The 12,795-nt window shown below is 39.5% G+C and overlaps 2 protein-coding genes across 10 annotated transcripts in view; one reads left to right on the forward strand and one right to left on the reverse strand.

Moving 5' to 3' along the window:
- LOC106088334 (uncharacterized) overlaps nt 1-12,795 on the reverse strand; it is a 200,752-nt gene that overhangs the window by 41,189 nt on the left and 146,768 nt on the right. The window lies entirely within an intron of this gene.
- LOC131997371 (uncharacterized) lies at nt 1,261-11,680 on the forward strand. 4 transcript variants are annotated; one of them, XM_059368302.1, is made up of 3 exons: nt 1,261-1,335; nt 3,270-3,389; nt 9,873-11,680. In XM_059368302.1, the coding sequence occupies exon 3, from the start codon at nt 9,876-9,878 to the stop codon at nt 10,812-10,814; it is 939 nt and encodes a 312-aa protein (XP_059224285.1). In that variant the 5' UTR covers nt 1,261-1,335; nt 3,270-3,389; nt 9,873-9,875; the 3' UTR covers nt 10,815-11,680. The 4 variants fall into 4 exon arrangements, with proteins under 4 accessions (XP_059224285.1, XP_059224283.1, XP_059224284.1 ...); XM_059368300.1 differs by having other exon boundaries at nt 1,273-1,540; XM_059368301.1 differs by having other exon boundaries at nt 1,273-1,520.

Genomic DNA, 12,795 nt, shown 5'->3' on the forward strand with positions numbered 1-12,795 from the left:
TTGTCTGGCTTCCACATGCTGGACACGTTTTTCCATTGAATCGACTGCCACACCAAATATTCGCGATACCAAAAGCTTTTGATGTTCTTTGGGGGGGAAAAAACTGAAACCAAAAGGTTTCTAATAAAATCGTTAAAGCAAACGCAAGGGTTAATTTTCCATTTTAGAAATTGTTTACAAATGAAAACAGCGATGTTACTACACAAACAAGCACCCATTGAATCAGATCCTCACCTATCCCTTTTAACTGCCTACAATACATGTCTGTTGAAATGTGATTCCTTTGAAACCACCTTAAATAAAATTTGTATGCTCCGCCATTTGATAAAGCACATTTCACACATTAAGTTTCAATAGAAATTAGGTAGATGCGTTCGATTTTAACAATAGAGATTTGTGACCCCATCATATGATAGGAGGGAGCTATATCGGTCCGGAACCTAATATAGCTGCCATGTAAACCGATTTCCTGATTTTACTTTTTGGGCCCTAAGTGGGAGCAATTATTTCCGATTCGGCTGAAATCTTGCACGATTATTTCTGCTATTTATTAAGGCCACCGTGGTGCAGAGGATGGCATGTCCGCTTATTTCGCTCAACGCCTGAGTTCAAATCCTGGCGAGAACATTAGAAAAAATTTTCAGTGGTGGTACTCCCCTAATGCCGGCAACATTTGTGAGGTACTGTGCCTTAAAGGAGTGTCTCCCTGCGGCACGCCGTTCGGATTAGGCTATAAAAAAGTGATCCCATATCATGGAGCTTAAACTTGAATCGGACAGCATTCATTGATATGTGAAAAGTTTGCCCCGGTTCCTTAATTGAATGTTTATGGGCAAATTTGCAATTTTTGATTTTACCTGCAATATCCCATTCAAATATGGTTAATCGATTCATAACCCGATATTGCTCCCATATAAATCGATCCCTGATTTGACTTTATGAGTCTCTAGAAGCAAACTTACCCGATCTGATTGCTTAAATTGAAATATGTTACATTTTGTAGCAGAATCCATTTGGCTATACAAGTTTCGATCGGCCGAACTTATCCGGTTTTCACTTGTTTGTCAGTCCGGTTTTGCTTGTGGTTAATAGCGAAACGTGCTTAGTTCCTCCGGTTGGAATTTTATATGCCCCCATCATGTGTTGTATTTGTGACGTTCTATACACGATTTCTGTTTAAAGGCAGAAAGTAAAAAGATAATGGGAGGATAGGCAGTAAACGGAATTTGTGTATACAGTTGTTCAAAGTACGTTTGAACATGAAGTCATGTGCACCCATGTGCAGACATGCGTTCACGTATGCACATGACCCACTGTGCATAACGGTACATTGAAGTAAGTTCTTAATCGCTGATTCCGCCTTGACTTCATATTTGTTTACCTGGAATTGTTGCTTGTAGCTTGGAAAGTTGACCGTTTTCGCGGGGTCCAAGTGACAAGCAACAACCAAAAAAAGATCAGTCTCGCTTTTAAATCTCAAACCCGCGCATCGTATTCTCTCCCCCTCAAAGTGAACCCAAGTGAAGTGAAAAGCAAAAAAGTGATCTTACATATATACATATAAACAATCGTTAAAGAAAAGAACATTACAAACAGTGAAACAAAAATTAACAAACTCAATTTTCAGACGTGAAGAAGACACTAAGATACAACATAAACCCACAAGAAGACCCAAAATCAACACAACACATGGTTAAACCATCAAAGTGCGGGACACCAAAAATAAACACAAGTGCGGGCCACTCTACACACCATCAACAAATTCCTATATCCTTAGACCCAAAATCAAAATGTGAAATAACCTACTTACCCTCTAAAATTAAATTTTCCTACTTAAAGCTAAAGTTAAAATTTCCTATCCAAAACTAAAAGTAAAATTCGCTACTTAAACTAAGAATAAATTGTGCTACTTCATCCTAAAAGAAATTAACTACTTAATGCTACATGTACAATTGTCTATCTAAATTTACCTACAACAAAAGACTGAATTCGATTTACTACTTATAAATAATGAAATGAGCAACAAACACAATAAACCATTACAACAGCATTGAATTTTAAACCTAATTCTCCCTCTGATTTTTTATTTCGAAAGGCAAAACCCTTAGTTTGACCCCAAACATTTGGTCCTTCGAACCGGATAAGTGGTTTTTTTAAATAATTAAAAAACCAAAAATCAAAAAAAAAAAATTTTTCTGTTTTGTGCCCAAAAATAATTCATTTTCATTTCAAAAGACCCAGTGACCGAAACACAAAAAAATTCGCAACAACAAAAGTGCAGTGACCCAACAATTAAAAGCAAATGAAATAGAGAAAAGTGCGAAAAAAGGGTTGGTTACACACAACCGTACATACATACACGTATGGACGGACGGCCAACACAAAAATATCAAAACACATAAAAGATCAGTTTTGGCAATTTATTAAAAACAAAATAATACACAAATCACAAATTAAAAAATATATAGCGGCTCTCAGTGTTCTTCGTTTGGTTGTGGCATTTATTTTATTGAAAATTTGATAAAATATTCCAACCAAATGAAGATCAAAACGAAATAACAAAAGAAAATAATAACCAAATTGCAAAGTGACAATTAAAGTACATAAAGACTCAAATAAAACAAAAACTAATTAAATTAACAGGGTGACCCGTGTAAAAAAAAAAAATAATTAATTAAATTTTAATGTGCAAAAAATTGACCCCAAAATCATTAGAAGTTGTGGTAAATCAAAAAAGAAGTGTGCAAAAGACCCAAAAAACGTAAAGTGACCCGCACAGTGGAACAGAAGTGGAAAAAAGTGGAATTTCAAAAAAAAATTATAAAAATCAAAAATTTTTAAATTGTTTAAAGAAGTTTCTTTGTGTTAAATTGAAAAAAAAGAGCTAAAAAATTGAAAAATTTAACAATTTATCGTCCAACCCAAAATTTATGTTAATTTTTTTCTACATATTTTGAAAAATTTTTTTTCTCTAAAAATCATAAATTTTTCAGTATTTTAACTTAAAAAACAAATTAGAGTGTTAAAACAGAATTATGGGTTGCTCGATAAATTTGTAAATTTTATCCCAAACTAATTCTTTCTTTTTCTATCAAACATAAAATATTGTGCATTTTCAAAAAACCCCAACAAAATCAAATTCGTGCGTTCCGTGTAAAAACACAAAAACAAAAAATCTACGCTCTGGGATAAAAACGGAAAAACCCGCTACAACGGTTAAATTCCCAAAACTTCATCAAATCAAAAACACTAAAACAACAAAATCCAAGACTCTAACGACACAAAGCTACAAAAATTGCAAAAGGCGCCAACACACAATTCTGGACCCAAGCCAAGCGCCCACCTACACACACACACACATACACACACATCAAAAAAGAAGCTTCAAAGTGAGTACCATTTTGTTTTTCTATTAAAGTGCGCTTGGGTATTACGTCATACATAACTTTTTTTTCAAAAAAGGAAAAGTTCATACATTTACCCAGCGTACTTTAATATTGTTTTTGATCGTTTTCTGATTATGAATCGCTAATTCGGTTGTCTGATAAATTTTGACCCAATTAATTTTGCCCCAAATTAATTTGATCCAAGTGAATTTGACCCAATATAGCAGACCCTACTTTCAAGGCAGTGTGTAGGATTTTCGGGACAGACATCCACGAGATTTTTTGTTGAAATTTTTTATAAAGAAAAGGAAAAGTGTCTAAGAAAAATCGAAGTGCTTTTAGAAAAGAAGAAGTTTTTTTTATCAAGAATTGTTTTTGTGTGAGAAATAACGAAAATAATATTGCGTGCTGGCCTCATTTGTCTTCGAAATTTTAAAACTTCATTCTATTGCACAAATTTAAGTGGAAACGGTCGGAAAGGACTGTGGTTGTTTGTGCAATCCTTTGTTGTTTTTTATACAGAAAGCAAATTGACCCAACGAGTCAAAGCAGTATTATTGTAAAGAATCATCTAGTTCTGTATGCCAAATTTTGAAAAGTGAAAGTTTAATTTTTTTTGGAGAAAAATAAATTTTTTTTGCAACTTTAATTCGAGCGGAATTAAATTGCTGGTGTATTGCGATTTGAAAGGAAAATTTTTCTTACAATTTTTTGCCGCTATTGTATAATCGATATCATCAGAAATATTAACCTGTTTTTTTTTCTAGTGACCCAGATAAAACATTTATTACGAATTTTGTAAAAAGTTTCAGGTTTGACCCTTAGATATTTGACCCATCATCAAGACACACGTTTTTTTTCCTCGCATTAGGTTTTTTTGAAATAGATTTGATTTCTACAAATAACCAGTTTTTTTTTAGGACATTTTGTTGTAAAATTTTCCTTGGTTTTATAGTTTTTTGACCCTATTTAAAACATATACAAGCCAATTACAAAATGGATAAGAATTTACGCGAAAGATTTGTAAACTGTGTGAATGATTTAGTGGATTTTGAGACCGTTTACTCCGCGGCTAAGTCGGATGATAATATACATTCGTTAGAAATCACGCGGGTAGAACTCAATTCTTTATGGGATCAAATCAAGAAGGCATACTTAGATTGTAGGGATCGCATTCCGGAAAAGGATGAGACACCTATAGATAAAACTAAGCTTCGAAATAGCTACAAACAGGCACTAGAAACTTATAAACGGTGTTTAAGCTCTCTTAACGGAGAAATTTTGGCCCTTAACGAGCAACAAGATCAAGAAAAACAGGAGAGAATATCGATGACCCAACAGCGAGACACTAATGATTTTTCACCAGCTCTAAGATTGCCGCCCTGTGACACAGATGTTTTTAAAGGGGGATATCGCGAATGGCCTACCTTTAGGGATTTATTTTCAGCAATTTACATTAACAATTCAAAATTAAGTAAAGTCGAGAAGTTGTTTCACTTAACCCAGAAAACAGCAGGAGAAGCCCGCGAAATAATTTCCAATGTTCCACTGACCCATGAGGGTTTCGACATAGCGTGGAGAAATCTCGTTCATAGGTACGAAAATAAACGCATGCAGGTAAATGAGCAATTGCGAGCTCTTTTTAATTTACCTTCGGTTTCCGTTGATAACGCGTCAACAATCCAGAAATTACAGCGCACTATAGGTAGTTGTACCCAAACTTTACAGACCCTTGAAGTAGAAACGGGGGGATGGGACCCAATCTTAGTTTATCTTGTGTCAACCAAACTACCAAGAATATTTTTAGAAGAATTCGAAAGCAGCCTAGCAGATTGTTCGTCTCTTCCATCGTGGAATCAACTAGATGTATTTTTGACCCATAAATTCAAGACCCTAGAATCAGTCGGCAATATCAAGCCACAATATTCGAGATATAATCAACCCAGATCGGAGTACGATAAGCGGGAAAAGCGAGTTAATAGTTTTCAAACAAATGTAAATCCCAATTTCAAGAACACGGGCTCAAGACCCAGCAACAACACACAATCACACTATAATGCTCAGAATAACAAACCGGTTTGTCAACTTTGTAAATCCAATCATTCTTTGCGAGAATGTCCTCAATTTCTAGAAAGGTCGATCAACGATCGAATAAACATTGTTAAGACCAGTCATCTTTGCTATAACTGCCTTTCTTCGGATCATGGAGTCAGGGAGTGTAAAAGTCGTTTTAGTTGTAGGGAATGTAGTCAACGACACCACAGTTTGATACATAAAGGCAACCAGACCCAGTACCCTACAACAGGCACACTCCAACGAGACGGAGCACGACCCAGCACAAGTGCTGCCGCTCTCAACACTTTAGTTCAACCCGGTAGACAGGAAGCACGACCTAGCACCAGTGCTACTGATCCTACCACCCTAGCTCAACCGGTTAGCGAATACGCACGCCCTAGTACCAGTGCTGCCGCTTTAACCACCCTAGTACAACCATCGGTATCGCCAAATATACAGTCCACACCTTGTTTAGAAGCACCTTGTTCAAAGACTTTGACACTTCAGGAAATCAGACCCACTCCGCAACCCAAAGAGACACTTTTGTTCACAGCAATAGTTCAAATCAAATCTAGAGGACATAGATATGATGCCAGGGCAATCATCGATCCTGGGTCACAATCAACTTTCATTTCAGAGAAAATTAGAAACAAACTACAACTTCCAACAGTTAAGAATTTAATTCACGTCACAGGTTTAAACGACGCAGTTTCTGAAACATCGACAAAAGCTTGCGTCTTCAATCTTTGCTCACGAGTAAATCCTAGTTTTGAGCTGGAGGTTTGGGCACCAGTCTTAAAGACCCTACCTTCTCATTTACCAACACACGATTTAAGGCAAAATCAATTTGGAGATTTTGCACACCTTAGTCTCGCGGACCCTCGATTCTTTGAAAGTCGACCCGTGGACATGTTAATCGGATTAGATATTGGACCCCTTATATACACAAAAGGCGGTACTATGAAATCCTGTGGATCACTTTTAGCGCAGGACACCGTTTTTGGGTGGATCATAGGAGGACCCATTACGGAAGACCCTAAATCCGACAGACAAATCACACTTTATAGTGCATCATCATTAGAAAAGATAATCACTCGCTTTTGGGAGGTGGAAGAGACCCCAAAAAAGGTTTTGAGGTCAGCAGAAGATATTTATTGCGAAAATAATTACAAAAATACAACACGACGTAATGAGGCGGGGAGATATATCGTAACTTTACCTTTTAAAAGCTGTTCAGAGATCGGTTCATCTAGGAACATCGCATTGGCACAGTTTCATAGAATGGAGAAAAAGTTGTCTAAGACCCCAGATATTAAAGCACATTATGATGCAGCCATATTAGAGTATTTGGAATTAGGACACATGAGGAAGGTAGACCCAAACAGCGTATACAAGACCCCTCACTACTACTTACCTCACCATGCAGTTATCAAACCAGATAGGGTTACCACAAAACTTAGAGTGGTTTTTAACGCATCTAGCCCAACATCAAACAAGAAAAGTCTTAATGATATCTTACATACAGGACCCATACTTCAGCAAGACCTTGTCGTACAAGTGTTGAACTGGAGATTTTTTAAGTACGTCTTCAATGCAGACGTGACAAAGATGTATCGTCAGATCTTAGTAGACCCCAATCAAACAGCATTTCAAAGGATCCACTTTCGCAAATCAGAAAACCACCCAATTGAGGATTACGAACTCTTAACTGTTACCTTCGGCATAAATTGCGCCCCATTTTTAGCGATTAGGACCCTTCTCCAGTTAGCAGAAGACGTGAAAGATTCTCATCCGTTAGGATCAAGAATTATTAAAGAAAATTTATATGTCGATGATGTATTAGCGGGCGGACACTCCATAGAAGAAGCTACAGCAGCTAGGAAAGAATTAGCCTCCGCATTAGAATCAGCTGGTTTCAGGCTAAGAAAATGGGCGTCAAATGACACACGTTTGTTAAAGGATTTAAATGAAGACATGCTTCTTCCAATAGATTGGTTAAATATTTCCGAAGCTTCTTCGACAAAGACCCTAGGAATTCGTTGGAATATATCAGGTGATAATTTCACTTTTACGGCCCCTACAGTTGAAGAAAAGCAAATGAGCACCAAGCGAGAAGTATTATCAACGATAGCAAGGTTTTTCGACCCATGTGGATGGTTAGCGCCAGTAATTGTTGTAGCCAAGTTAATCATGCAGCAGGTTTGGCTAGATAAGGTAGAATGGGATGACTCGTTGAAGCAAGTGACTCAAATGAACTGGAATAACTTTGTGAGAGGCAGCCATTCTATAGACACTGTATCGATACCAAGATGGGTTCGGTTTACACCTGCTAGTATTGTGGAGATACATGGATTCTGCGACGCGTCAGAAAGCGCATATGCAGCCACAATTTATATACGCGTTGAACACATCGATAAAACTGTAGACACTTTTCTTCTAGCAGCCAAGACCCGAGTAGCCCCAGTTAAGAAAATCTCTCTGCCAAGGTTAGAATTATGCGGTGCAGTTATGTTGTCAAGGTTAGCAAATGCCATTGTGCCTAAGCTTCGATTATCAAAGTTTACGACCCATTTCTGGACCGACTCTACAATCGTTCTAGCCTGGCTACAAAAGCCACCATGCTCATGGAGCGCTTTCGTTGGTAACAGGGTTTCAGAGATATTAGAGAACGTCGGTGGTGAGAATTGGAAACATGTTGACTCAGAATATAATCCTGCAGATGTAGCAAGTCGTGGCTGTTCTCCTGACGACTTAATATCTCATAATTTATGGTGGACGGGACCCCAGTGGCTCAAATTGCCGCATGATCAGTGGCCGCAAGACCGAGTTAATACAGACACTAATCTTGAAGCAAAACAAGTTAAAGTATTCGCAACAGGCACTTTTGATGACCCTTTGACTCGATTTTCGTCTTTAGCTAGAGCATATCGTGTTTTGTCTTACGCAGTTAGGTTCTGGCGTAACACAGGTTCAACTAGATCCTCACTTAAAATTTCATCGCAAGAAATAACCAGCCCAGAGCTCATAGACACAAAGATGCGTCTTATAGTGGCAACTCAGAAACATTACTTCGTTGAGGAATACAGTTCTTTGACCCAAAAGAAAAGGCTTTCACCTAGAAGTAGTCTTTTACCATTCAACCCCTTCATAGATAGAAAAGGAGTAATTAGATCCAATGGTCGTTTAGTTCAATCGCCAGCTTTGACGTACAGCGAACGTCATCCAATCTTAATCCCATATGATTCGCGATTTGCACTCCTTCTAGTGGAATTTGTTCATAAAGTCTCAATGCACGGAGGCAATCAACTTATGACCCGGCTCATCCGTACGGAGTTTTGGATATTCAGATTGAAACAGTTGATCAAGAAAGTTATACACAATTGCAGAGTTTGTACCCTATATCGATTAAAGACTCAGACCCAAATTATGTCATCTCTTCCACCCGAGCGTACTACTTTATCCAGACCCTTTACGAATACAGGGGTAGATTTTGCAGGACCCTTCGGAATCAAAAGCTTAACAGCACGAGCGTGTTTAATAACCAAGGGTTATATCTGCATATTTGTTTGTTTTGCGACAAAAGCCATCCACTTAGAAGCAACAAGTGATTTATCGACTCAATCATTTCTGGCGGCATTAGCTCGTTTCATAGGAAGGAGAGGGTGCCCAGAAAAGATATATTCCGACAATGGAAAGAATTTTATAGGCGCAGCAGAAATGCTCAAGAAAGATCAGAAAGAGTTTATGAAAAGTTTACAGAGCAGCGCCATTCAGCAACATGCTCATCAGAATTTAGAGTGGAAATTTATTCCTCCAGGAGCTCCCCATATGGGGGGATTGTGGGAGGCAGGAGTTAAATCATTCAAGATACACCTTAAGAAGTCTATGCCCAAAATGAACTTCACGTTCGAAGAACTGTCAACCATATTGGCACGTATCGAGGCCTGCCTCAATTCACGACCCCTTAGTCCAGCTTCTGAAGACCCTAACGATTTAGCACCCTTGACCCCAGCTCACTTCCTTATAGGCTCTTCCCTTTTGACCCCGGCAGAACCCGACATCTCAGAGGAGGACATAACGCTTGCAAATCGGTGGAAGAGATTAAAGATTATATCCCAAAACTTTTGTCAGAGGTGGAAGTCAGAGTACTTAAATGAGCTTCACCGTAGATACAAATGGAAGTATCAGCAAGATAACATACAGGTCAATGATTTAGTTGTCATCAGGGATGAGAGATATCCCACCGAGTGGAAGTTAGGACGAGTTTTTAAAACATACCCCGGTGTTGATCAGAACACTCGAGTTGTAGATATTCGAACTTCCAATGGCATAGTCAGTCGACCCATAACTAAGATTGTCAAATTATTCTCAGACACCCCTAGCAATTCATAATCACATCAAAACACGGTACTCACGAGATTTTGGTTACAGATAATGGCCGGATATTTACCTCGCCCAGAGTCCCCACGACCCGCCAGACCCACACGCCCTCGCTTCGACCCACGGGAACCCAGGTATCGCCCCGCATCTTGGCAGTATGCCTGTGGCCTCTGCCAGGAGGACCACGCCATACGGTCATGCCCGCGGTTCCGGCAAATGACACCGTATCAGAGATACGAGACAGTTGAGAGACGGAGTTACTGTCGGAACTGTCTGGCGCGCAGCCATCTGGCCCCAGACTGCCCCGTGGTCACTGCCTGCCGAACATGCGACTACCGCCATCACACAATGCTGCATGGAGCCCCACAGCTTAGGGAGACATACGGCAGCTACAGCCCGCCCCCAATGGAGATTGCCAACCCACGGCAACTTGCAATCGAACCAGCCAACCAGATGCCCATCGTCCAAGGCCCTCCCCCGGTCGAGATACCTTACAGCCGGGCCACTGTTTTTGTACCCACGGCGATGGTGGAATTGGCACCCGAGGAGCAGGACGATTGGGCTGGGGTACGGGTACTTTTGTGCCAGGCATCGACCATCACCCGAATCGCGGCAGCCACAGTAACTCGCCTGGGGATACCAACGAGAGAGCGCAGAGGGCACCGTCTGGCAACAATAAGACTTCGGTCAAGGCATGCGTCGAGGAGGACCATGTATACCATCCGGGCAGTGGTGACCCGGGATTTGCCGCGACGACCCTATTCAGATCCCATCATTCCCGACCCCACAAGCAGCCTAAGATCCCTTTCTTTGGCAGATGCTGACCCTAGGGGCAACGAACCAATCGATGTAGAGGTAGGGGCCGATGCCTACGCCCACCTCCGGAGGAGTGGTGTTGTACAACCCGGATTGGGAGCCGTCTTCGCCCAGGAGACAGATTGGGGATACGTGTTCGTCGGCCCAGTCACCTCACAGGCAAGAAACCAAAATTAAAAAGGTAAGATGTCACTTCGTCACTTGGAGGGGGAGAATGTTCAAAGTACGTTTGAACATGAAGTCATGTGCACCCATGTGCAGACATGCGTTCACGTATGCACATGACCCACTGTGCATAACGGTACATTGAAGTAAGTTCTTAATCGCTGATTCCGCCTTGACTTCATATTTGTTTACCTGGAATTGTTGCTTGTAGCTTGGAAAGTTGACCGTTTTCGCGGGGTCCAAGTGACAAGCAACAACCAAAAAAAGATCAGTCTCGCTTTTAAATCTCAAACCCGCGCATCGTATTCTCTCCCCCTCAAAGTGAACCCAAGTGAAGTGAAAAGCAAAAAAGTGATCTTACATATATACATATAAACAATCGTTAAAGAAAAGAACATTACAAACAGTGAAACAAAAATTAACAAACTCAATTTTCAGACGTGAAGAAGACACTAAGATACAACATAAACCCACAAGAAGACCCAAAATCAACACAACACATGGTTAAACCATCAAAGTGCGGGACACCAAAAATAAACACAAGTGCGGGCCACTCTACACACCATCAACAAATTCCTATATCCTTAGACCCAAAATCAAAATGTGAAATAACCTACTTACCCTCTAAAATTAAATTTTCCTACTTAAAGCTAAAGTTAAAATTTCCTATCCAAAACTAAAAGTAAAATTCGCTACTTAAACTAAGAATAAATTGTGCTACTTCATCCTAAAAGAAATTAACTACTTAATGCTACATGTACAATTGTCTATCTAAATTTACCTACAACAAAAGACTGAATTCGATTTACTACTTATAAATAATGAAATGAGCAACAAACACAATAAACCATTACAACAGCATTGAATTTTAAACCTAATTCTCCCTCTGATTTTTTATTTCGAAAGGCAAAACCCTTAGTTTGACCCCAAACACAGTAATACATTGACGTTAATCGAACTTCAAATTACTCATAGGTCAAAATACCAATTTTGTGGGTTGAGTTGAAATATATGCTGATAATTCCAAACGGAAAATGACAAAAAGTACTCTCTTTTCCGACCCTATTTAGTCAATCTAGTCATGTCTGTCCGTCTGTCTGTTGAAATCACGCTACAGTCTTCAAAAATAGAGATATTGAGCTGAAACTTTGCACAGATTCCTTTTTATTGTCCATAAGCAGGTTAAGTTCGAAGATTAGCTATATCGGACTGTATCTTGATATGGCCCCCATATAGACCGATCCGCCGATTTAGGATCATAGACCCATAAAAGCCACATTTATTATCCGATTTTGCTGGAACTTGGGACAGAGAGTTGTGTTAGGCCCTTTAATATCCTTTGTCAATTTGGCCCAGGTCGGTCCAGATTTGGATGTAGCTGCCATATAGACCTACAAAAGCTACATCTATTATCCGATTTTGCTGAAACTTGGGTCAGTGAGTTATGTTAAGCCCTTCGACATCCTTCGTCAGTTTGGCTCAGATCGGTTCAGATTTGTATATAGCTGCCATATAGACCGATCTGCCAATTTAGGGTCTTAGGCCCATAAAAGCCACATTTATTTTCCGATTTTGCTGAAATTTGGGACAGTGAGTTGTGTTAAGCCCTCCGATATCCTTTGTCAATTTGGCTCAAATCGGTTCAGATTTGGATATAGCTGCCATATAGACCGATCCTCCGATTTAAGGTCTTAGGCTCATGAAAGCCACATTTATTATCCGATTTTGCTGAAATATGAGACAGTGAGTTGTGTTAGGCCCTTCGACATTTTTTTTTTCAATTTGGCTCTGATCGGTCCAGATTTGGTTATAGCTGCCATATAGACCGATGTCTTGATTTAGGGTTTTGGGCCCATAAAAGGCGCATTTATTGTCCGATGTCGCCGAAATTTGGGACAGTGAGTTAAGTTAAGCCTCTTGATATAATTCTCCAATATGACACAGATCGGTCCAGATTTGGATATAGCTGCCATATTGAACGGATTTATTGTCC

Source organism: Stomoxys calcitrans, chromosome 4, assembly GCF_963082655.1.
Source record: "Stomoxys calcitrans chromosome 4, idStoCalc2.1, whole genome shotgun sequence".
Lineage (NCBI taxonomy): Eukaryota > Metazoa > Arthropoda > Insecta > Diptera > Muscidae > Stomoxys > Stomoxys calcitrans.

Coding starts and splice junctions, on each gene's coding strand:
- LOC131997371 (XM_059368302.1), top strand. CDS start 9,876: ATGGCCGGATATTTACCTCGCCCAGAGTCCCCACGACCCGCCAGACCC.